The sequence below is a fragment of the Lethenteron reissneri genome, chromosome 33, assembly GCF_015708825.2.
Source record: "Lethenteron reissneri isolate LAM-NWPU_2019-01 chromosome 33, ASM1570882v1, whole genome shotgun sequence".
Taxonomy (NCBI): Eukaryota; Metazoa; Chordata; class Hyperoartia; order Petromyzontiformes; family Petromyzontidae; genus Lethenteron; species Lethenteron reissneri.
Genome location: NC_083811.1, coordinates 11,767,433 through 11,793,863, shown reverse-complemented (window position 1 = coordinate 11,793,863; position 26,431 = coordinate 11,767,433). Strand labels below are relative to the sequence as shown.

At 45.4% G+C, this 26,431-nt stretch overlaps 1 protein-coding gene across 2 annotated transcripts; it reads left to right on the top strand.

Annotated features, from left to right (window-relative positions):
- The first annotated feature begins 2,865 nt into the window (after positions 1–2,865).
- Positions 2,866–26,064, top strand: FIBIN (fin bud initiation factor homolog). 2 transcript variants are annotated; one of them, XM_061564626.1, is made up of 3 exons: positions 2,866–3,649; positions 20,826–21,086; positions 24,683–26,064. In XM_061564626.1, exons 1-3 carry the CDS (start codon positions 3,338–3,340, stop codon positions 24,764–24,766), a joined length of 657 nt encoding a protein of 218 aa, XP_061420610.1. In that variant the 5' UTR covers positions 2,866–3,337; the 3' UTR covers positions 24,767–26,064. The 2 variants fall into 2 exon arrangements, with proteins under 2 accessions (XP_061420610.1, XP_061420611.1); XM_061564627.1 differs by lacking the exon at positions 24,683–26,064 and having other exon boundaries at positions 20,826–23,067.
- The last annotated feature ends 367 nt before the right edge of the window (positions 26,065–26,431 follow it).

Genomic DNA, 26,431 nt, shown 5'->3' with positions numbered 1-26,431 from the left:
CTGGAGGGAATTCAAAGGATAATCAAAGCTGCATGAGCAGGGAACGGTTGCCACAATCATGAAAAATGTTGTCCTCCCATTACATAAGTAGGATAGTGGTATAATTTTTTTTTACTTTTTTTTGCAGTTCCCTGGAATGTAAGGTTGCACCAATTCCATTTGAGTGTTTGGCTTGTGGGGTGCTGCAGTGCCGATATGTTAACTGCCTTGCCTGGTGTACAGGTAGTCGTGGGTATACAGGAAATCAATCCCAACCCTGACGCCTGTATATTTGAAGTTTGCATGTTCTCCCCAAGGGCGCGTGGATTTTCCTTCCGTTCTCCGTTTGTTCCCTCCACATTTAGAAACTTGCGCTTAGTTTTAATAATTTAGTTTAGTACCAGAGAAAACCAGTTCACGTTACAGGATAACACTGAAAGTTTTGCAGAAATAGATTTAATCCATTTATGTCCGAGCATGCTATCCTGCTCCATATATACAGTACACGGTAGACATCTAATGATGCATCTATTCAGAATAAAAAACAATTATTATTATCTGCGGGATGTATTCGTCAATCGTTCAAATTCGTATCTGCACCGATATGAAGGGAATATCGATCCTGCATCCATCACATGTTCCCTCCATAGCATAATAATAATCGCATGTAGTTTTGGAAATTGGATGCTTATTTCGGTAATATCTTCATTCTACACGCGTGTTGCCCACCACGACCTGAGGATTGCATTCACACTTGCCATGTGTGTGTGCGTTTCAATCAGCGCATATTGATTTTGGTGTTTGCAAGGTAAACAACCACTGCTGACGTCTCTCAAAATGGAGCTGCTTTTATTGTCATAACGGACGAATTTTCTGCATTCTAATCGTATCTAACAGATCAAGCCTCCCGTAATTCAAGTGCCAATGTAGCGATCCCTCCCCTCTCCTTCCCCAATGAAAACAAGCTCCTTGCAGCTCACATCTGCTTGCTCCTCCCTCCCTCCCTCTCATCACCCTCTCATCACCGACTTCTTGGCCGAGTCATTCCTTCACCACCTCCGCCCCTTCCTGCACGGCGCTCCTCACGTATTCCCGCAGCCCGTCTTGTGAGACGTGCCCTCGGAATCTGTCTTGGACTTTCGTCCTTGAGTCCCTTGCGTTTTCCACTACTCTTGCCCGGTCCACCCATTCATTCTTTGCCATAATTTATAAATTCTTCACTTCACGTGGTGTGCCTTGTGGGTAAACGTTTCATATCTTGATTTGAAGCTTTCGTGACTGCAGGAATTACTCCTTGGTTCTTTCGGTAAAGTCACGTAGAAAGAAAATAAATGAAATAATATAATAGGACGTTTCGATTGCAACACAAGCAATCGTCATAAGGTAGACCTAGTGAACTTCTAAATTTGACAGAGAGAGACAAAACACAGACACGGAGACACACAGACAGACACACAAGCAGAAAGTGTGTCTCTCTCTGTGTGTTTCTGTGTTGTCTCTCTCTGCTTGTGTGTCTGTCTGTGTGTCTCCGTGTTTGTGTTTTGTCTCTCTCTCAAATTTAGTTCTACCTGATGACGACTGCTTGTGTCGCAATTGAAACGTCGTATTATATTACTTAATTTATTTTCTTTCTACGTGACTTTACCGAAAGAACCAAAGAGTTTCATATCTTCCTTAATTTTAAATGTAACAAAATGTGAACGCAATGACACGCCATTTGTACTCGTAATATGAAGGGGGCTCAATCTTCACACCCCTGCATTTGAACGTTTTAATGTACGTCTCGAATTCTTGTTTTATATATATGGCTGGAGATATTTTATGATTATGAATAAATCTAGTAATGAGCGAGTCATGGTGCCTTTGAAGAACAAGACACATTTTGGAGCAAGGCAATGATTTGAGTGGAGATAAATTAATTGATTCATTAATGGTGACTTTGAAGGCCGTCGTGGGTACTTAATAATTGATCCTGGAACAGCATGCCCCTTGCTAGCGATGGTTCTAGCGATACTGGTGGTAGTGGTGTGCTGTTTTCTTATTTTTTCTAAATCGATGGTCACTTCACATGGCCTCAACACAAAGTGTATCTCGCCCAGGGCTCCGCAATCCTGCGGCTCTGTGGCTTCCCTCTTGTAAATCTTCAATGTAGTTTTACGTCAAGATAATTTATTAAATATCGCAGAGAATGTGTCACCAGTATGGGATGTCTTGGTGACAACAAAATGTACAAACTGTAGTGTTATAGAATATCTAAGGTGGGGGGGGGGGACTAAATAGACGCAGTTTACCCCATCACCGATTTTGTTTGTCAGAATGTTTTTGCCATCTTCTGCTGTGTTTGTGTAGAAGTAGCTTTGCGTGTGATGCTGCCCTCGAATTATTTTTGTCAAAATACATGTTTTATCTTCTTCTTTGAAAGGTTGCCGATCCCTGGTCCAGCCTGTTTCCAGGCTTGTTGCCGAGGCTGGGTGCACTTGTCCAAGCCGCTACGGCGACAAGGTCACAAGGAACACTCAGCCCAGAGAGCGCTCTGCCAGGCAGGGCCGCCGTGAGCAGAGCTCTGGGGTGGGCCGCAAATCGCTGACACAACTGCTCTTACTGGGCATGAAGGTCCACTATAAAGAAGGGCCATTGACTGAAACGTCGCCTTCCTTTAATTTGTTTTCCTTTTAAGGCCACAGTGATATTGACGTTCATGTTGAGTTTGTTTTAATAAATGTAATTCACCAATTAAACAAAGAAGCTAACATGTTGTAGCGCGCAATGACCACGTGGCGGCACACTCAGCTGCTAAATGAACGTTTGCAAAAGCGTGGAGCTCACGCGCGAAGAGTGCAATAATAAATAATAATAAATGTAGAAATTACAGCAACAGATGGATGATTTACGGATGCGAGTGTGTGGGGAGTGGGCGTTTACACATCCCAATGGCCCCACGATAAAAAAGGACCAGAACATTGACCACCCCAGTAGCGCGCTCGACAACACGCAGACAAAAACACTTCGCAAACGACGCGTCTCCTAAAGGCTTCAGATTGCAAAGCAAATAGCGCAGCGCACGTAAACCGACAGCCGATGCCCTCCCTACATTACCATACACACCATCACGAGGTGCAAGGGCAGCAAGGGAGTCCGACACACTTGGAACCAAGGTGACAAAAACATCAGGCGTGCGCGCGGTCGCGTCTACGCAGCGACGTTTGTGAAATCCTCAGCGGTGAAAGTCAGGAAAGGTCAGAAACAACTCTGACGCCGGTGGGAAACCCGTCAGAGCCGAGAGCAAATCCGCGAACGCTCGTCTCTGCGACAGGAGCTGACATCGTCGGCAAGGCGGTGTCGGCGTCAGACGCCGACAATGAGCAGGTACACGGTGACCGGTGCGCTTCTGCTCCTGTGCGCCCTCGAGTCGTCTCTGACCGCGGTGGAGGCTGGCGTCTTCGACAACATCTACCCGGAGGTGATCAACAACACGCTGCACTACTACTTCGTGCCGGACGGCGTCTACGACGACGAGGAGGGCATCGACAAGTGCCTCGTCGAGTTCGACCTCAGCGGACGCAGGCTGGACCTCGACGATCGGCGGAGGAGTTCGTGGAGCGGCTCCGACTTCGATGGCTTCAGGCGTGAGACGAAGGACGACTCACGCGTCCTTGAGAGTCTGCTCAAGGCAAGGGGAGGGCAGGGGGGCACAACCTGGTGGTGGGTGGAGATGTTAACTACCTCGCCCGGTGTACGGGAGGTCCGGGGTTCGATTACCTGAGCCCTGACGCCTGTCGTGTATTTGTTCATGCAGTTGACACTTCTTCGCTTGTTTCGATAATCGACCCGATGAAGCTGGCTGTAGTCACCGGCGAAACGTCGTACTCGAATTGTAAGTGTTGTGTGTTTACTCTCCAACACACCGGTGTGCTGAAGTAGTAACTAATCGGCACGTTTTGCTTACGTGACAAAGCTTACTAATTGGCTGTGTCGGTTCGTGGCATGCAGGTTTAACAACACATTTATATTTACGCGATGTGACAAACAAAAAACCTTATTATGGATTATTATGTATTTCTTTTAATTCGCGTTTCTCTCTCTCTCTCCCCGTGGTCTGGTGGATCTTTCTCCGAGTCCTCCGGTTTAGAATCAACATCACGCGTTTAGAGTGCTTGGCTGATATACATCTCCACATGCTAAGCGACCTCGCTGAGCAATCATTTGTGGCCAGGTCGCTTCTGAAAAAGAACTATACAGCTCAGTGGCTCCTACCTGATTTAGTTGAGTTTGATTTAGAGCACAGCATTTAGCAAGGCTAGAGGCCAGCATGAGTAGTAAATCATTCAGGGGTCGGAAATCTGCGGCCCCAGCCTACAAGTGCGGCTCTTTAAATAAGGACTGTCTCATATTCACATGCATTGTGGATCATGAACTACTGGTTTTACAGATTTCGAAATAAAATCTCTTCTTTTGATAGCCGAACCCTAATGTCTATACAGCACTGCGTATCTTCAGTCTATTTAGAGTACAGTATATCTCGAGGCAAGCGAATGAGCAGTAAGATTGAACAATCTTCTTGTGTGTAGACTGTTTTTCAGGGTGGCTCAAAACCCTGCTTAGCTTCCCAGATCTCAGAAGATCGTGATCACACGCATGTCCTTACATCACTTCTTCTGGGACGTCTGGCAAAGGTGGAAGAGTAGGCCAAATACCCTCTAGACAAGCTCTCTAGAGCTCCCCCTACTGGAGGTCCCTTCCGCCAGCAGTGGCGCGAGCAGGGAATTGCAGGGCTGCCCCTTGTTCACATTTCTATACAGAAGACACCAACACGCATAAACCATCACGCAAACTCCGGTCATCCTCGCAGCGGCTTTTGGCTAAGCATCGAACAAAGACGGTCAGTGCATCGTGTGCTTTCAGATGTGCTTCTGCGGCCCTCTGGAACGCACTTCCTTCCGATATTAGAAAACCACTGGAGCTATGCACTTTAAATCATCTCGATTGACAACGTACAACTCCTTTTTTGTGTTGAGTTTGCTGTCCTTCCCAACATCCTCCGATTAGCACGGCTGGCTTCGTACAGTGCAACAGAAGTTCAACATACCTACACGTGATATAGAGATGTGTATCGCAAGGCTAGGGGCCACGCCAGTGGGATGGACGCCTTGGGTGACACTTTGTACATCTGAAACGGTGTTTAGTCGGCTTCTAATGACGATGCGACTTGACGAAAACGTCCACGGTTTTTTTGTCAACTAGACTCTGTCGAGATATCGATTAATGATTGCGACACACATTCCATCCATATGAAAGAAGACGAAAGACTAGACGAAGACTAAACATATTTGAATCCTGACTAAATAAACACCAATCTCAAGCCCGTGGTCTCACCAACACCACATGGACCTCCGTGTTGCAGAGGTGCATGCGGTTCCTACAGCGTCCCATTGAACATGGAACGTTGGGGTCAACGTTGGCGTCGGTCCAGTTCTAACCACGTGCCAATGTTGGCCCCACGTTGCATGCGTATTGGGTTTGTCCTTGTGGTTCGGTATAAGGCAAGGGGCTATCGACGAGGTGGGCATCTTAGCTGTGTTGTCTAAAGTGTGATTGATGGCACCAATGAATTCTGAAATATAAATGTCACGGGAACTTTGTCATTCCACTGCTGGATGAAGCCTGCTTTCCATGCCGTGCTATTTCTTGGGGACGGGTTTCTTGCCAGAATTGGTTCACATATCACCTGTGCCACTGATGTGAGCCGTGGCCGGGAATCCACATCAGGTGGCCGGGCTCGTACTTATTCATAGCCCAGCGCACTCACTGTTGTTATGTATGTATGTTGAACTTCTTTCGCACCGTACGTAGCCGACCGTGCTTATCGGAGGTGCGGGGAAGGACAACAAACTAAACACAAAAAGCAGTTCTAATGAAATATGTTTTACATTTATATTTAAAAGCGAACAGCCCCAGCGGCTTCCTAATATTGGAAGAGCGTTCCAGACGGCCGCAAAAGCGCATCTGAAAGCGCGCGGTACGGTGACCGTTTTTGTTCCATGGCCAGCCAAAAGCCGCTGCGAGGGTGACCGGAGTTCGCGTGATGGTTCATGCTCTTGGACGAGATCAGCAAAGTATTGTGCTGCATTTGTGGCACGAACTTTGTGTATAACACTGGTCAACAAAAAAAACATTTTTTTTCTGGCCTGGACTTTTGCAGCTGTTGTAGACTAATTTCAGGGTGCTGACTCCAAATCTGATCTCAGATTTGCTCTATCACATCTCATTTTTATGCTATCTGCTTACCCCATTTTCATTGATTTTACCCGAAATTAACTCTGTCACTTATGATTGCAAGTTGTTGCAAGTCAGTGACTGCTTTAGTGTTAAAATATGGTGCTGTATTTTAAGGATAGTCTGTTTATAATGTCTTTTTATGTAGATATCCACATTTATTTAATATTTTTCTTCTGCAGTTTTTATTGAAAATGCAATATTTGATATCTCAAAAACCTGATGTGATAGACAAAAACTGATGCCAGATTTGGAATCAGCACCCCAAAAATTACCTTACAACCGTTGGAATACCTTATGCCAGAAAAAGTGTGTTGACCAGTGTGATGAGTGTGACGGCTCCACTTCCATCGCTGTGCATGGTGAAGCATGGTCAAACACCTCGTGCACCAACACAGCGTGCGGAGCCGTTCATCCAGCAGTGGACGGTTGACATCGTGGTTACCTTATATACAGTTGTGATTGTGATCTCCATCAACATCGTCGACGTCATCATCTCTGTAGCATAGTCCAGTAACACTATCTCTAGAAGCTTGGGCGTCTTGGCGAAATTCACCTCTGTATCGTTGCAGTACAGAGTTACATCTCAATGTAAGGTGGCTCCAATTGAGATTAATACATTTATACATTTTTATAAATGTACTATAGTATACTACATCAGTATAGACCACCAGACGCAATATTTGTCTCTCTGCCTCTAAAATCAGGGAGAAAGCAGGAACATTAATCTCTGCCTCTATGTGTGTAAATACAGTATATAGTTCGTATGGTATATAGTTCGAACGTTATATGTGAAGGCAACGAGACCATCATTGAGGCTGATCAGGTCAACTCTGTCTACGTAGTCCAACTCAAATCATGGCGTTATCGTGTGATATATATGTCCAGTGCTGTATATTGTTGGATGCGGCCAAACATCAGCAGTAATGTGGGGATGGGTTTCCATGGATCCTATAATACTGTGTAACAATTTCTTTGGTTCCTAGGTAGTAATTGTTATTTCCTAATTGCTTATGCCTCAAAAGTACAGAAAATAGCTATTATTCTACACAAACTTTGCTTTTGTAACCAGAACATTGATATTTTGAAATGTATCTATTTTCTATGAGAAAACGGGCGAATTCGTGTCTTTTCGCTCACATAAAGTCCGAAAACAACTACATATGAATCAAAATTAACATGTTTTTATACTAAAGTAATACAAATTTACTACAAAAGATTTCGACACCAAGGTGCACTACCACAGGCGGGACTGGCCACAGCGGACCGAGTTCTCTGTGGGGAGGAACAATGTCAAGTGGGAGCCACTGGTGGACCCCCTGAAGGTGCTGAAGCCACCACTGCACATCAAATTGGGCATGATGAAACAATTTGTCAGAGCTGTAGATAAGGAGTCGGCAGCCTTCAAGTACCTTCAAGACTTCTTCCCTAAGCTGTCTGAGGCAAAGGTCAAAGCCGGTGTCTTCGTCAGACCACAGATGAAGAAGATCCTGGAGTGCAATGAATTCCCCAAGAAGCTCACTAGTAAGGAGAAAGCGGCTTGGAACAGCTTTGTCGCAGTGGTTCGTGGCTTCCTGGGCAATCACAAGGTCGAAAACTATGTGGAGCTGGTTGAAACTCTGGTGAAAAACTACGGCACAATGGGCTGTAGGATGTCCCTCAAAGTCCATATCCTTGACGCTCATCTTGATAAATTCAAGGAGAACATGGGAGCGTACTCGGAGGAGCAAGGCGAGCGCTTCCACCAGGATATAGTGGACTTTGAACGCCGCTATCAAGGACAGTATAATGAGAACATGATGGGAGACTGCATTTGGGGGCTGATTCGTGAAAGTGATTTACAGTATAATCTTACATCTCGAATAACTACTAAATTCTAAATCTTTTGTAGTCATTTTTGTATTACTTCAGCATAAATACATGTACATTTTGATTCATATGTTGTTTTTTTCTGGCTTTATGTGAACGAAAAGACACACATTCTCCCGTTTTCTCATTGAAAATAGGTACATTTTAAAATATCACTGTCCTGGTCACAAAAGCAAAGTTTATGGAGAATAATAGCCATTTTCTATACTTTGAAGGCATAAGCAATTACGAATAACACTTACTACCCAGGAACAAAAATTGTGTGACGTAGTGTAATCCGCAAGCAGCCGTAATTTTACTCCAAAATTCCGCGTGAAAAAATCACGGATATTCGCGGATTTAAGAGATTCCAACCCCCACTCCACTGCAGTTTTTTGAATTGCCGGAAACCATAAAAGTGCTGCAATTTTTAGGATCCACTGATCTTTCGAGAACGATTGTAGTTCGACTGTGTATACATGTACAATATCTATATTTATACAATGAGTCACCAGTGAGATTAACCTCGCTATCCATTTAACCTGCCACAGACCCCATTTAAAACAAGATTAAAGGTAAATGAGCTTGAGAACTTATTTTAAAACGTTACTTCAAAGGCACGACTCGAGAGTAAATATTAATGAGTCGGGCTCGGAAGGAAAGGGGGACGCTGAGCTGGCTCGAGTGAAATGTTTATGCCACCCGGCAGGAATGTTCTCATTTACAACAGACAATGATTTACAACCCTTTCTCATTGCAGTGCTAGGTGAAGGCCTCCCCCGTGCCATGTAGGCCACAGGAGGTGTTTGACCATGCTTCACCACTCTCGTTAGTGGGCTGGTGAAGATGAGCCCAGGATTCGGTTGAGTGATGTTGGCCATGGCCAGGAGTCAAACTCAGGTTGCCAGAGTTCGTAACTTTGTGCGTCAGCCGATGCGTTACCGGTCCCCGACGAATCTACGTGGCAAGAGCTTAATTTAAACCACCTATTATCGTGCAGAGCAGTGGTATGAATGAAACTGTTCATACCATAGCAAGACATACGTTAAAAAAACATCGTCATTGTAACCTAAGTGTTGTATTATACTCCTGGAATGTGGTAATTTTCGTAAATTGCTTTGAGATTCACAATTGCTTTGAGATTCACAATTACAAAATCCAAAAAGTATATTCGAAGTACTATCAAGGCCTTCTGCAGACATGCACTGTCGTGTACTCTCAGTCATTCACCCCATTGTCTATGCCTCTTTGCTTTGCAATTTTCCAATGGAAGTTAGGCAGTGGTCAATGTGTTATACCTGCTCTCCTGGTCAGTTAACACCTCAAAACACAGAGTTGCATTTTCTAATTATGCACGAGTTAGAGGCAGAATGCTAAACATAATTTAGTATATCAATAGCAGCGGTGATGATGCTGATTTGTACAGGTAGAAAATACTTTGTTTACATACTGGCACATCAAAATGTGTTAATTGTAGCAAAAAAGTACGTAACACATGCATCAACAACGCTGCCATCTTAAACATAAACTGTGTATAATAGGTGGCGTTTTGTGCACTGGTCCTTTCTTCACCGCACACAGAGATGCCAGTGTGTTTGAGTGGATAAGAGTTGGTGGAGACGGCACTTGATACACAATGGGGCCTGGTGAGAGTTAAACTATTAAAAAAACGTATTCATATTCTTAGGTTTTTTCGGTAAAGTCACGTAGGTAAAAACATTAAAAAGTAAAATAAAATAAAAATAAAAATCACGACGTTTACCTACGTGACTTTACCGAAAAAACATAAGAATATGAATCATTGCAGTCACGAAAGCTTCAAATCTAGTATTAAAAAAACTGTTTCCTGGTTAACAGAGTTTTACACAATCCACTTAGCGATGCATTCCTAGGTTATGTTCTCATTTTAATAGAATTATAACAAGCATATTGCACTTGGTGATGTATTGTCTGGGCTCAGATAATTTGTTCAATTATAGCAAATTAATCAACCATCCCTCTGGAATCAGTAGCATGTATACCACCTTGTGGGAGGTTGACATTTGTCATCCGAGATAGAGGCTGGACCCTAGCATGGGAATACAGGGACTCCTCTACTTACGAACATTCGACATGCAAACTTTCATAGATACGAACACACCTGTCCGTATGTTCAGTTGACTTTTCAGACCAAAAGTGGCATGTTCAACTGCTGCACAATAGGTGGTGGCACCTACATCTGCAGAACATGAAGAACCAGTGGCATTTTAATCTACAGGAGATGATACAATGTTTAAAGGCATTCACCCGTGTTTAGTGTACAAGCCATACGACATGTTTGTAATCGACAGGAGTAAAGTTGGACGTACGAACAAATCGACTTACAAACAGACCTCTGGAACCTAGCTCGTCCGTAAGTAGGGGAGCCCTGTATGGAATTTCCTCCCATGGCTCGGAGCCACGAACGTGGATTCACATCTAAACAATTTGACTATAATGCGGTGATATTTAAAGTATTCCTTGTCCGTAATTGGTCATTCCTTTCAAAGGAATACAAATACGTGAATCCCATTAGCGATGCCTTGTGGAGCAGGCTATCCAAGGCACTGCAATGCTGATACTCCTCCAATCGCAAACGTTGTGCAGGCCATGTTATTGGAGCAATGTGAGCTCTGTAGCAACTCTCACGGGGTGATTCCCCAGGTAGTTACAGGGATACAGTCTTAGAAGAAAACAAATGATGTGGTGCTTACTAATTTGGCATTGGTGCAGGAGCACAAATAATAAAAAAGCACATTCGTCAGTAATTACATTGCTGTAAAAGGAAGAGAATATATAGTGGTCCAAAGTCAGGGCACATGGGGTTTTTTCATTTATTTTAACATTGAGATAAAAACATTTTTAATTGTTTAATTGAGTTACTATGGTATCGACTATCATTATTAATATTTAAGTTTGCTTATTCCTGTGGGGTCACCTCAAATCCGTTGTTTACAAAACTCGAACAAGACCCCTGAATGAATTGAGACAAAATACCTGTCATCTTAAACACACAGTCCTAAATTAATCGCAAAAGAGAATTCATGCACGCATGGATAAATATGGAAGTCAGTTTGAACATTTGTTTAAAACAAATTAAATAACCCCATTGTGATTTGTTTTGAATAAATATAATATAACTAGCTGTACTACCCGGCTTCGCCCGGGACTTGTATCCACGACGGCCGGCCGCCTTTGTCTCCCCAGTGGCGATGTTAATACGCCACACCAGTTACTCGTTTTGCGGCTGAGTCCCTCCCTCACCACTCTACCTCCCTCACCACTGTCCCTCCCTCACCACTCTCCCTCCTTCACCACTCTCCCTCCCTCACCACTCTCCCTCCCTCACCACTCTCCCTCCCTCACCACTCTCCCTCCCTCACCACTCTCCCTCCCTCACCACTCTCCCTCCCTCACCACTATCCCTCCCTCACCACTCTCCCTCCCTCACCACTCTCCCTCCCTCACCACTCACGCACGGCCGCCTTTGTCTCCCCAGTGGCGATGTTAATACGCCACACCAGTTACTCGTTTGAGGCTGAGTCGACCTAGGGGAGGTTCAAATAATCGTCACCGGTGGTGGCCGTGAGCGGAAATGGAACTCGGTTCGCCGGGTTTGTAGCGCAGCGTAGCGTTAACCACTACACCCACCGCTCCTCACACACCACACACGCACAGACACACACACAGACACCCACACAGACACACGCAGACACACACAAACAGACACACACACAGACACACAGACAGCACGCTAACCACTACACTACTGCTCCCCACACACCACACACGCACACACACACGCACACACACAGACACACACACACAGACACACACACACAGACAGCACGCTAAACACTACCGTTCCCCCTACACAACACACGCGCGCGCGTCCATAGGTACACATACACGCGCTTGCTGCAGACACACACGACTGTCAGGGTGCGTACGGCAGTAAACGACTGAAATAATAAAGCGGCAATGCTGCGCGAGGAACGCCTTAGACCTGCAACACATTTGTGTAATGCGAGCGTAAACACACAAACACATACAAACACATACACACACATACACACACACACATACACACATACACACAAACACATACACACACATACACACACATACATACACATACACACAAACACACACATACATACACACAAAAACATAGACAATACACACACACATACATGCAGACACACAGACAGACACATAACACACATACATACACACAGATACATACACAGAAACACATACACACAATACATAGACACACACATACATACACACAAACACATCCACAGACGTACATACACACATACATACAGATACGCAGACATACACATAAACACATACAAAAAAACCCACATACATACACACACACATACATACACACAAACACATACACACACATACATACACAGATGCATACAGACACACAGACATACACAAACATATACACACATACACATGACCCGGCTTCGCCCGGGACTTGGATCCACCACGCCCGGCCGCCTTTGTCTCCCCAGTGCCGATGTTAATACGCCACACCAGTTACTCGTTTGAGGCTGAGTCGACCTAGGGGAGGTTCAAATAATCGTCACCGGTGGTGGCCGTGAGCGGGAATCGAACTCGGTTCGCCGGGTTGGTAGCGCAGCGTAGCGTTAAGCACTACACCCACCGCTCCTCACACACCACACACGCACAGACACACACACAGACACAAACACAGACACACGCAGACACACACAGACAGACACAGACAGACACACACACACAGACAGCACGCTAAGCACTACACTACCGCTCCCCACACACCACACACAGACACACACACAGACACACACACACAGACACACACACAGACACAGACAGCACGTTAAGCACTACACTACCGTTCCCCCTACACAACACACGCGCGCGCGTCCATAGGTACACATACACGCGCTTGCTGCAGACACACACGACTTTCAGGGTGCGTACGGCAGTAAACGACTGAAATAATAAAGCGGCAATGCTGCGCGAGGAACGCCTTAGACCTGCAACACATTTGTGTAATGCGAGCGTAAACACACAAACACATACACACACATACACACACATACACACAAACACATACACACAGACATACACATACACACAAACACACACATACATACACACAAACACATACACAATACACACAGACATACATGCAGACACACAGAGACACACATAACACACATACATACACACACATACATACACAGAAACACATACACACACATACATACACACACATACATACACACAAACACATACACACACGTACATACACACATACATACAGACACACAGACATAGACATAAACACATACAAAAAAACCCACATACATACACACACAGACATACACACAAACACATACACACAACAACAACAACAACCGCCATTCGCCACTAAGTGGCGGTGACGTCACCACGATGCTTGTGCCAGGCCAAGTGCACCTTGAGGCCACGTGAAGTGTCGAAAGCCCGCTGGCAGGAGGTCACGGGGCAGACCCAGGTGCCACGGGTCGACTGACCGAGATGACCGAGATGACTGGCTGATGCACCACCTGTGCCCCCTACTGTGCCAACTTGCTGTGCTTTAGCCACCCGGCGCTCCGCTCGTTGTTGTGAGCGTCGCTCCTCCGCCCTCCGTTGTTGTTGGAGGGCGACTGCCTCCAACTGCCCAGTAGCGTCCTTCACGAGCCTCCTCCACTGAGGCCGATCTTGACACCGCTGGTACCAGTCATCGGCAAGTCCACTCAGCTCCACGTCCTCCTGTACCACATCACTCCATCTCTTCTCCAGCCCGTGCCGCGCCCGTCTAGCCCCCTCGATCCGGCCGAACAAAAGCTGTTTAGGCATGCGGTGGCTGGGCATGCGGGCTACATGACCCAGCCAACGCAGCCTTGCCTGCCGGAGGGGCTCACTGATGGGACTTTGCCCAGATCTTTCAAGGATTTGTGAGCTCCTCACACAATCCAGCCTGGTTAAACCCAGGATGGATCGTAGGCAGGCCAGCCTAAATGTTTCCAACCGGCGAAGATGCTCCACCAGGGGGGTCCACGTCTCGCAAGCGTAGAGAAGGGAGGGAATGACCGTGGCCGAGAAGACCTGAAGCTTCGTGCGGAGCGACAGACCAGGTAGCTTCCACACAGCGTTACGCAACCGATGAAAAGATATTGCCGCTCGACTGATTCGGAGTGAGACCTCTGCTGATAGACTGGAGCCGGTCATAAGCACACTGCCCAGGTATGGGAAACTCTCCACTCTCTCCACAACTGCCCCATCACCAATTGGGAGTTGTGGGGGTGGAGTGTCCGATGGTACAAAATACCCAGGCAGGTGCTTGGTTTTGGTGGGGCTGATGGTAAGGCCCCACCTCTTAGTGGCACGCTCCAGTCTCAGCAGCAGCGCCTCCAACTCCTCTTCTGAATGAGCAGCTATTACCAAATCATCGGCATACATAACGTGGTTGACCAATAGGGAGCCATCCCTTGATCGCACCCGGGCGTCGATCAGCCTCCCATTATATCTGTACCAAACGGAAATTCCCCCGGTACAGCTATTGAAGGCTTCACGAACTACGCGGTCAAAATAGATGTTAAATAATGTGGGAGCCAGAGGACATCCCTGTCGCACCCCAAGGTGTACAGGGAAAGGCTCCGACTCCCGGCCACGTAGTTTTACCCGGGCCCGCTCACCATCATGAAGGTCCTTAATGATCGTGAGCAGAGGGTCAGGGACTCCGAAAGCACGAAGAACAACCCAGAGTCCAGTCCTACTGATGGTATCATAGGCCTTGACCAGGTCAATAAAGCAGAGATGTAGGTCTTTTTGGAATTCCCTACACCTCTGCTGTAGCAGACGGACAGAAAATATGGCATCTGTGCAGGACCGCCCTTTCCTGAAACCGCATTGGGGCTCCGCAAGCCCCTCCTCAGCGTGCCTAGCAAGGCGATGTTGAATAATCCTTGCCAGGACCTTACCCGGCACACTGAGGAGTGAGATGCCCCTGTAGTTGTTACAGTCTGTGCGGTCCCCCTTCTTAAAGAGGGGGACCACCAGGGCATCCTTCCAGTCCTGCGGAACCCGTCCAGTGGTCCAGACTGTTGTTATGATGTCATATAGGGCAGTCTGTGCACAAACGCCACCCTCCCTCAGCATTTCGCTTGGGAGATCATCTCTGCCCGGTGCCTTCCCTGGTCTCAGACTCCGGATCGCCCTCAGTACTTCCTCAACAGCTGGAACCTCAGCCAGCCACTCACAGGGGGTGACCTCTTCCAATATTTGAGGCACCGCAGCCTCAGCAGGGTTATCCCCACTTTGTGCCATGATGTTTTCCTGGCTGAGAGAATTTCCCTCCCCCAGGACCTCACAGAAATGCTCAGCAAATCTGCAAACCTGTTCCTGGGGGTCGGAGATTGGATCACCGTTTTTTCCTCTAATGATGGTAATAGGTGTGGCGCTGCAGGTTACTTTTTTGATGGAGTTAAATAGTGATTTGTGATCACGGGCCACTGAGGCAGACTCCATCTCCTCAGCAACCCGCGACCACCACCCATCCTTACAACGCCTTACGGCTCTCCGAACTTCCGAGCGAAGGCTGCGGTAAACCTCCCCATTCTCTGACGTGGGATGCTGTAGGCGATGAGAGTGGGCCTGTCGCTTTTTCTCAATTAACCTGAACACCTCCTCTGTCAGCCAGGGTTTCTGGGGAGGTCTGGACCGCGTACCCAAAGCAGCCATTGCAGCTGCATGAGTCACAGTCCTAAACCTCGCCCATTTACCCTCGACATCAGGTGGAGTGGGGGACGATGCCAACCCCAGCTGCAAGCGATGATGAAATTCTCGCTTGCAACTTTCATCAGCTAACTGAGACCAGGCCACTTTTGGTTGGAATGGGATCCTGGGTGTACACCCACCACCGGAGTGGAAGAAAGGCAGGCGCATCTTACAGATGACTAGTCGATGGTCAGAGGACAGATCAGCTCCACGGTAGGTCCTGGTGTCAAGGACATGGGTTCGCATCCGCTGGTCCGTCACTATGTAGTCCAGCAGATGTTCTTGCTTGGACCCGGCATGTATCCATGATGTTGTGTGGATGCGCCGATGCCGTCCGGCAAAACAACCTCCTACCTCCTCGCGGTGCCGGACGGGCAACACTGTCGTGGGCAGTGCTGTGGGGGGAGGGCCAATGCCCATTGGCCTCTCCCCTCATGGCGTCTGTGACCACCACAGTGGCTAAACGGGGGCTCTGGACGGGTGTGAGGGGCTGGTAACCCCTCCACCTTCAATTCATTACCACTAAACCACATACACACACATACATACACACATACATACACAGAAACAAACACATACACACAAACACACACATACATACACACAAACACATACACAATACACACACACATACATGCAGACACACAGACACACACATAACACACATACATACACACGCATACATACACAGAAACACATACACACATACATACACACACACATACATGCACACAAACACATGCACACACGTACATACACACATACATACAGACACGCAGACATACACATAAAGACATACAAAAAAACCGACATACATACACACACACATACACACAAACACATACACACACATACATACACACATACATAGAGACACACAGACATACACATAAACACATACACACATACACATGACCCGGCTTCGCCCGGGACTTGGATCCACGATGGCCGGCCGCCTTTGTCTCCCCAGTGACGATGTTCACACACGACAGCAGTTACGCGTTTGAGGCTGAGTCGACCTAGGGGAGGCCCAGGTCCGTTTCAAATAATCGTCAGCGGTGGTGGGCGTGAGTTGGAATGGAACTGGGGTCGCTCAACCAGCTTAATGACTATTTGTACAAAGAACATATAAAGAATCGATTATAATAACCAGGCTACAGTCCACATTATATACTGGCAGTACACGCACTCAGCTTCATAAGCAGGCTAGAGTGTACATGATAGAGTGGCAGTACGCTCACCGAGTTTAATAAGCAGGCTACAGTCTACATGATAGACTGGCAGTACGCTGACCCAGCTTAATGACTATTTGTACAGTGAACATTTAAGTAATCGATTGTTGGCGCGTTGGGTTTAAAAGTAATATAAATTGCACACATTGTGGTGGGGGTGGAGTGAAGAGTTGGAAAAACTTTGATGAATTTACCTCAGAGTGGCGTGGTGGGTGTCGAGGCCTAGTAGCGTGCAGAGCCTGCGGCCTCGCCAAAATTGTCCAGCCGGCAGAGGCAGGGTACGGGTGGCGTGCCTTCCCCCCCACCTCAGCGCTCGAACAATACTGTGTAATGGCTATTATTTAATTATTTACGGAGCCTATGAAAGTGGCGAAGGCGTGGCTAGCCGTTGGCAGGGGCAACCGCCGTCCAATGAAACTGCAGCCCTTGGCGAAGGCGTCGCTAGCCGTTGCCAGGTCCAATGAAAGCGGCGAAGGCGTCGCTAGCCGTTGCCAGGGGCAACCGCCGTCCAATGAAAGTGCGTATGGTCCGAAATCCACACACACACACACAGACAGACATGCACGATTTTATATATATAGATAACCACGTTTGTCCTGACTCTTTGGCTGCCCTGTACAACAGGCAACGGCCCTTCTTCATGGAACAAAGAGAAAACGATGTGCTCAGACATTTTGCCCCCCCCCCCGCCCCCCTGGGTGATTCAACGACTCGTTGTAAATCAGGGTTGTGATTATTAATATTTTTTTATTTAATATGTGGCCTCGAGCGGCTTGAGAGGTCTTGTGAAACCATTCCAAGCAAATACAAAAAACCCACATTCTTACACACTCGATACGATGCACATATTGCGAGCAAACAGATTTGCATGAATCGATACATTGATGCATCGTAACATTCCTTTTGGATGTTGATCGTACAATTCTGATATATGTCATACAAAACTAATAGGTACGACATATAAAGCATGCACTACACTGTATAATTTGTTTGAAAAGGTTTTTTTTTTTCTAACAGCTCCTCGACGTGGGAATATGCAAAATAACTTTCTAGAGTTATATACACACACAGTACCTGGCATTTAGGCACATGACCAAATGCTTGGTGTGAAAAGTAGAATTATGCCCTTGATTTAATGGTGTATTACGGCACATGCAGACAGAGGGCCCTTTAACCCAATCACCCTTTGCTTCACGTCTTCTGGCTGTGTGACCACATGTGGAGCTTTTTCCAAGAGAAAACGTTTGAGTTATGGAAATTTCAACAGACGTAATTCACGCAAAAAAAAATCATTCCGAGCTTTACACAAAATCCTTGACTTTCAAAAATGATGCAATACTGTGCTTCCATATCGAAACTCTTAAATGTCCTTCTGGTGTGCATAAAGTGTATGACGACGCTCTAAGCTGTTTAAACGTTGTTTTAGATATACGGTATCTGACAAAGGATGTGTTTAAAATGTGTAAATTACTTCTTGCTAATATTTTATTGGGACGGCAGACAATTGGGCTATTGTAAAGGACTTGCCTGATGCCCATATATTCGGGATGAATATTGTTTTCCACGTTTGTAATTGAAAGATGTGTATATATATTACGTATTATTATGCATTAATCCTCACTGAGTCTCAAGGCTCTTTTTCAGGAGGGTCCTGTCACGTTTTCACCGTAGCGGGCGATATTTACTGCTGTGTGTGTAATCCCGAATGAGAAATTTGCAGGTAATTTTTCAGCATTGGGATGTTTGGCCAATAGCACTGGCGTAGTACGTGTTGTTTTAGCGATGGGAGGAAACCGGAAACCCTGGAGTAAATCCATGCAGAACAGGGGGAGAACATAAAACTCTGCACAGAAAGTCAGCAATCGAATCCAGGCCTTTCTTCCTGTGAGACTCAAGTGCTACCACGATGCCACCTCGCTGCCCAATAATGCCTTAATGAAAAAAAAAAGCGAACACATTTTCAGGCAATCGGGGTTTTAAGAGCATAGAGAGAAAATAATGAATATTGACATTTGGAATAATTTATATTGGCAAAAAGTGAAAGTGGGGTGGTGCTTCTCCTCATTAGGATCCCAAGCCAGTCTCAATTGGACATACACTTCTGAGTTCCTACAACATCGTGCTCATGTTACTGATCCCAGTTGGATGATGTTCTGAGCCAAACTCTGAGCAGGATTTTAACTCCTTCCGATTGTGAGTTAATCGCTCTACCAACAGTCACACTGCGGTGTTGAGTTCAAATACTTTTTCAAATAGAGACCTTATTTAAGATGTTTGGCCAATATCTTTTTAAACAATCAACTCTCTTGTTCAGGAGAAGTATTATGTCCCACACTTTAGACTGATTTACGTAGCGTTCATGATGACATTTGTAAAGAAGTTATGACAATATGGGCTTCTTGACGCGACGCGGCATTGATGGGAAATAAATAATAATTTTAAGAAAGCTATCTGGCTGGGTGGTTTGAGAGTACTCATCTTCCCACCGGCAGGTTCCGAGATTAACTCCCAGTGGCGAGGGGGTGGGGTGTACTGACTTCTTCTTCCTAGCGTTGTTCCCGCTGTGGCGCAGGGTCCGCTTTTCGGCATTGTCTTCTCCATTTGGCTCGGTCCAGGGCATCTTCAGGGGATGCGTTGACCGTCTTCATGTCTTCCTTTATTCGGTCCATCCATCGCTTCTTCGGACGTCCGCGTGGACGGCGGCCCTCTGGCTCAATACGCACGGCAGTCTTGGCCACTGATGACTCGTGGGGTGTACTGACTGTACTCGGCTAATCATCCTTCTGGGGTCCACAAAATCAGTACCACTTTGTGAGTAGTTAACATTGGTTCATTGGTTGCCTCATGGTCTTTGCCGTGGAAACTCTTGGTCACGATTGCCAATAAAGATGTGCACAGCCACACTGCTCATTCGAGCAGGGCTTGGGTGGGTTGTTCGTACCCTACATTCTATCTTGAGATGCTGCTGTCGTGTAATGGTTGTCACGTCGGATTCCTAATCCGAAGGTTGTCGGTTAGATCTCCCGGCGCGGCAGTCGAAACAACGGTGCACGTTTCTTAAATATCCACAACTCTGTCCACCCGGCAGCACACATGCCTTAGCAGATTCGAAGGTCGCGTGTGGTGGAGTAAAGTGTGGGTAATCCCATCTCTCCCGAGACGTCTGGCCAGCATGGAAAAGTAGGCCAAGTGCCCTCTGAATGGAGTCTCTCTCTAAAGATCCTTCTTAGTGGAGGGCCTTTCACTGGCAGTGGTATGAGCAGGTGGCAGGTGGGCACAGGCTTCTGCGTGGATACAGTGCAGGAAAAAAACATTCTAATTTGCGTGGGAAAATTAAAGGGCCATGTTTCGGGAACAAAACAAACGAATACGCTGCATTAAAGCAATGCCTTGTTCACAAAAACACTGACGCATGAAATGAAACGAATACCTCACGAACAGCGCGTTGTCGAGACGCCGTGGGGGGTAAGGACGGGGGGGGGGTCCGCTCTCTCTAGGATGAGGGGGGGGGGTCTTGTTTGGGGGGGGGGGATGCCCCCGACCAAAAAGGTATGTTCCTTGAACTTCTTTCGCACCGTACGTGGCCAACCGTGCTCATCAGAGGTGCTGCTGCTGTTGCCCCGTCTCTCTCCCCCCTCCGCCCGTCTCCCCGGGGGGTCGCAGGTCATCCAGCACGACACGGACGGCGCGGAGAGCTACAGCAAGTACCTGCGCAGCGAGCTGGGCACACTGGGCCAGGCGTTCGGCGACGCGGCCACGTCCCTGCAGGAGCTCGAGTCCAAGCTGCAGGCCCAGAAGGAGGCACTGAACGCCGTGGTGGTGGAGGAGCTCCTGCACCTGGGCGCCGACTCTACGGATCTGCTCAGCGAGGTGCTGGGCGCGTCGGCGAGCTCGCACGAATCGAGCAGATACGTCGAGTCCTTGGTGAATCTCAACGACGCGCGGCTCACCACCATCTTCCACAAGTACATTGAGGCGTGGCAGGTCTACTACGCCGTCTGACGGGGCGGCCGTGGCGCGTCGTGGCGATGGGTCGTGCGTGCGGTATCCGTCTCCGAGAGGGATGCGTTGCCGAGTTTTAGGATGAATCTGGAGAGGGGGGAAAAAGTTACGAACGAAAAATCGGGCCTTGGGTGTGAACATTTTTTGGGATGGTTCAGATGTTTTTTGTTGCGGATTGATCCGAAGGTGAGATGATGATGCAGCAGGGAGTGGCGTCGATTCCGCGCTTAGCCCCACAAAAGTGCCCTCATGCGATGTCATTTTGACGATGCGTGACGTCGCTTTTTGTTTAAATTATTAAAGTAGTGTTTACATATAAATTATTTCTTCATTGACGGGACTACGTTAAAATTGTGCATTCAATTATTAATGTTTACAACGATTAAAAAGGGTAAAATTTAGTGGTAATTATGAAACATATTAAGCTAATTACAGTGAATCTAAGTAGAATCCGAATATGGGCCAAAGAAATCTGAAAATGTCTAAAAAAAATGAAATCTGAAACTAATCTCGAGTGTCTACCATGAGCGAACCCTGGCAACTACTCCAAAAAACGCCAAAAGATAACATCTTACGGAAAAATATTCACACGAAAAAATGCCCTCAGTAATTTTCGAAAAAGACAACTCACGGATTGTTTGCGTAGACCGGCGATACAATTTGCGGCCAAGTTATGTTTAAGTGGTACTTTTGCTGACGGCCGTCACTGAAATAACAACGCGTGCTCACCAGACGAACATCAGTGACGAAGCCACTTCCAGGGCAACTTGTGACCATGTGGCTGCAGTTAGTGATTACGTAATTATTATTATAATAACACAGGGTATTAATGTGTAAAATAAAAAGTGTTATTTTTTGGTTACTAGTTCACGTCTGCTATAGAATTTCAAACGTTTGGTCATCATTCACATTGCACTTTTAAAAGTGTGTAAAATGTACCTTTTGCTAAGCCAGCAGGCGTTTGGGATCAAATATAATGTTTATGGAAAGTGGATTTTTTTGGGCGAGATTTTTGGTCTATTGGTCATTTTTGTACTAATTTTATTTCTCGGGTTATAAGCAGATTGATGGATATAGTACAGAAGAAATCCTCTTATCCTCGACCCTATTAGTTGCAACTCATTATCTTGCGGTGGTTGCAGGCTCCGCAATAATCCTATTATCAATGCCCCTATTTCTTCCTACTATCCGTGGTTATCCACAATTTTGCCTGCCATGCATAGCAAAGCGACTTCCTATTACTCGCGATTTTTCACAGATAAGGGTCTAGCGGCTAATAATTCACCGATTATCCGCAAGGGGTTTCCATAAATTAGTTTTCTATATTGCAGATAATCCCGTGAATTATAGGATCCGCCGATATTGGCCCTCCACATCACCGTGAATGAGACGAGTTCTCCCGTATGATAATCATTCTCAAAAGTAGACCTGTGTGTGTGTGTGAAACTCCGAGTGCTGGCCACCGCCCATGCTGCCCCCAGCCCACTGCCTTTGTTTGTTATATTTGGCTGAATTGTTACGACGCTGATGACATCAATGCTTAAACGGAGGCTGCATGCTCCCCAGTGTCAATGTATTCTTAACGAGAAGCAGAGCTTTGGGCAGTCTGTGAAGCACACAGCACCAACCGCTACACTAATTTACTTAAGCTTATTTGAAGAAAAAAAACGGGGATTTGTTTTTGATATATATATAAGAATGAATCGTATGTGCAGTTAAGTTTACTTGACTGAGAGCTACGCTGTCCTGGCATTATTTACCCAACGCAATCAGCTGTTTAAAAGTATATATTTAAATGTATTTAATGTTTGTTTAAGTGTGGAACAATAGTTACAATTATTGCGTAGTTCCATTTGCAATAGTTTTCACTTACAGGCTTTCGCTCAAATTGACAGTTTTAAATCTTTCAAAAAATTTGAAGGGGCCAGTGGCCAGTTCTATAAGTTGTTTGTTTTTCAAGCTCAGAGACATTCATTTTCTTTGGACACAATTATTAGCTAAGTCGTAGAGCGAGGCTTAGGCTGCCATCACAGATGTCATAACAATTTGCTCTCTCAGCTGCAATGCTCTGAGGGTTGTGAAACATGTTAACTCAATGCAGTGTCATTTTTAAATGGCGGTAAATTCTTGTACATAGAGAGTTGCAATAAATATATTATTTTAAGTGCTTCAATATATTGGGGTATTTCTAAAGCAAATATTTAATGATTGTACACGAATACAATGAGTATTAATTTCAATGCAATATGTAATCGCTCAAAAATCTTGGCAATACTGTTGCTGAATTAATCTCTTCATCAACATGTTATCTGTTTGCAATAACACTTTGTATTATTATATGTACATTTTAATATACGTTGCAATGCTTTGTCAGTGTTAGTTTTTGACACGTGTTTTGTTTATATTTTCCGTTGAAATTATTCAACTTCATTACATACAGAAGGAAATAAAACCCCCAAACCAAATCTGAATCAAATCTACAAATTAATTTTAAGTATCGTTTAACAATGAAATGAGCACACCCTTATAAAATTACAGGGCTGCATTGGTGTACCGGTTAGCACACTGGCCGTTATGCGACCCATGCAGCCAATGGTGGTGCTGCATTCACCACAATGGAAATACAAATCAATAATCATTGAATCGGATCTTGTCCACCAATCATGATAATCGATTACATTTATGGTGTTTTTCGGGGGAGCTGTCGTTATACGCTTTATATATATATATATTTAATACAGGAAAGTAGCGATGTGGTCCCGTTTAGAAGAGTCACATGGACCCATGGATGACGGCATGCATATTGGTTGCCCTCCTGTACATACGTTGAGGGGGTGGGTAGCTCCCCGCATAGATCACATTTTCACATTCATGTTTACATCCATCCTCTACAAAACGCATTCTTCACAATACACATTCTGTTCTGCAATGTAAAAAAATACTCTTTGAAGTCAAAATACATTGGAAACGTTTTCATGAATCGTTTCGTGTTATTCCTATACTGGACCGTAACTAATATGACCTTTTTGACTCGTATATTATTTGTTTTTATTTCTATTTTAAGGTAGGACATTGCATTAATGTTAACTGCATTTAGCAATGTTGCATTTTGTTGTCAATTTCGGAAACATTAAAAGCTACATTTACTTCAGCTTTGTCAGATCCACTGCTGGATGATGGTCTCGTTGTGCCATGATGGGATACAGCAATCGTTTCACCATACTTCACCACGCTGATGTTTACCCGTTTGAAAGTCATTTTGTAGTGGATTGATGGAAGTTGGGGGGGTGACACCGGTTTAGATATCATTCCCTACTGATTTTATAAAACCTATACATATAATGAATGGGTAACATTCAAAACCGATGTTAAGCTGCATGTGTGTGTGTGTCACTGGTACGGATTCAATTACAAATCAAGATTTGCATTGCATTTATTATTTTATTTTACAAAAGCCGTGCTTCCATCAACCATGGTCCGTTGCAGAGGTAAACACGTGGCATGTGTTGTCATTGCAGATGATATACGAGATTGCCGATCTGGTCTATGCAGCGAATGCTCTGAATGTCAAGACTGTAATATCCCCCACAAAAAAGGCATGATGGTATCATCCCATATTGTGTGATGGTATCATCACACAACGTAGTATGGGGTTTTTGGTCCCGTGTTGCCCTGTATTGCTTAAAACGTCCAATTCAATCGTGCTCGAGTAGATTTTAAAGGTTGACAAGGACGAACTTCGCACATGGTAGAGTCACGCTGACATCTGTGAGTTTGGCTGCAGCGGTAAGAAGGCCAACGCTTATCCACAGCAACTTCAACACGATGGCACATGACATGGTTCATGTTCACTGTGTTGTCAGTTGAAGGCCATGGATCACCGATGGGGAAGGCTATGATTTTGTCACGGTCATTGTTTGTAAAATTCATGGCCGAGGTGCAGGAAAAAATCTATAATTTCACAGCAAGGTCATGGAATACGGTGGCACAGTGGCCCACCTATAACTCTGTTTGAACTTTTTTTTCTTCTTAAACATAGTTATGTCTTGAGGACATTGCATTAATGTTAACTACATTTAGCAATGTTGAATTTTGTTGTCAAGTATATAAAAACATACCTTTACAAATAATAGCTTTTGCACGAAATAATGTGTGATGGAGTGCAATGAAAATACTTCGTACAATTTTTTGGAAACAAACTAATGCATAGGAGGTATAACAATTCACCCACCCAATAGTGGAATTAATCACAGTGATAAAACCATTACATCGATGAAAATACATGCTTACTTCCACCATACATGCAATTAATTATCTATTTATGAAGAGAACATATACAATATCGCGTGTTATAAGTAATGGTTCATGCACGTATTATAACCGTATAAAAAATATGAAATTCTTCAATTGTTAAACAAAATGAATTTATCATGGATTAAGACCCCCCCCCCCCCACCCCCTGCTTTGGCGTGTTCATTAATGTGGGTTTTTTTGTCCATACATCGCTGCTCAGTGCAGATTGGGTGAAGGGGTGGTTAAGCGCCGATTCAAATATTACTCGCTGCTGGTGTTAGCCGTGGCCGGGAATCGAATTCGGGTTGCTGGCTTCACAGCGAAATGCGCTGACCACAGAGGAATTCTTCTTGCATCGATAACAAAAAACGCACGTGGATATCTTGGTGACCTGTGGCATTGCTTTATTGTGCAAGTATAACAACCAATATGGCTCCGTATTATTTCACTTACAGAGAGTTGTTTGGAAAAAAATATATATATTACACGGTGTTTTGTATTTTGTGAACAGTTGATCTGTTGAATTCGTACGACCGATTGAAGTTGGTCTCCAAGTACGATGTCTTAAATGAAAGCTTTCGTTTGTTTCATGCATTGAACTTTTTTTACGCTGCATCAATATGAATAAACAAATGTATAAAAGTGGTTAGAATTGTCTTGTTTATTTTATTACGCGTGATATATATTTGTATTGCTATCTATAGCCAAATTTATCCACCATGGTATGGAGCGAGGAGATTGGTTCATGTTCAAGTGCTGGGTGGATTGTTAGATAGCAGGACCATGGGGGGGGAGGGTGGGGGTGACGACCAGCTGTGGTTAATGCAGCATTTGAACCTCATGGCAGGAACCCGGGGTCCCGAATAAACGGAAGTCAAAATCGCAATTTAATCATTTATTTTTGGCGACTTCGTCCCACCGCGGACATAAACGCTGCGACTCACCTGGCGCGGATCATTCTGTAAAAACACGTA

What these genes read in the sequence shown, in the direction of transcription:
- FIBIN (XM_061564626.1), top strand. Translation starts at nt 3,338, where the DNA reads ATGAGCAGGTACACGGTGACCGGTGCGCTTCTGCTCCTGTGCGCCCTC. An exon ending in TCCTTGAGAGTCTGCTCAAG is followed by an intron (nt 3,650 to 20,825) that starts GCAAGGGGAGGG and finishes GGGGGGTCGCAG; the next exon opens with GTCATCCAGCACGACACGGA. An exon ending in GCAGATACGTCGAGTCCTTG is followed by an intron (nt 21,087 to 24,682) that starts GTGAATCTCAAC and finishes TTGTCATTGCAG; the next exon opens with ATGATATACGAGATTGCCGA.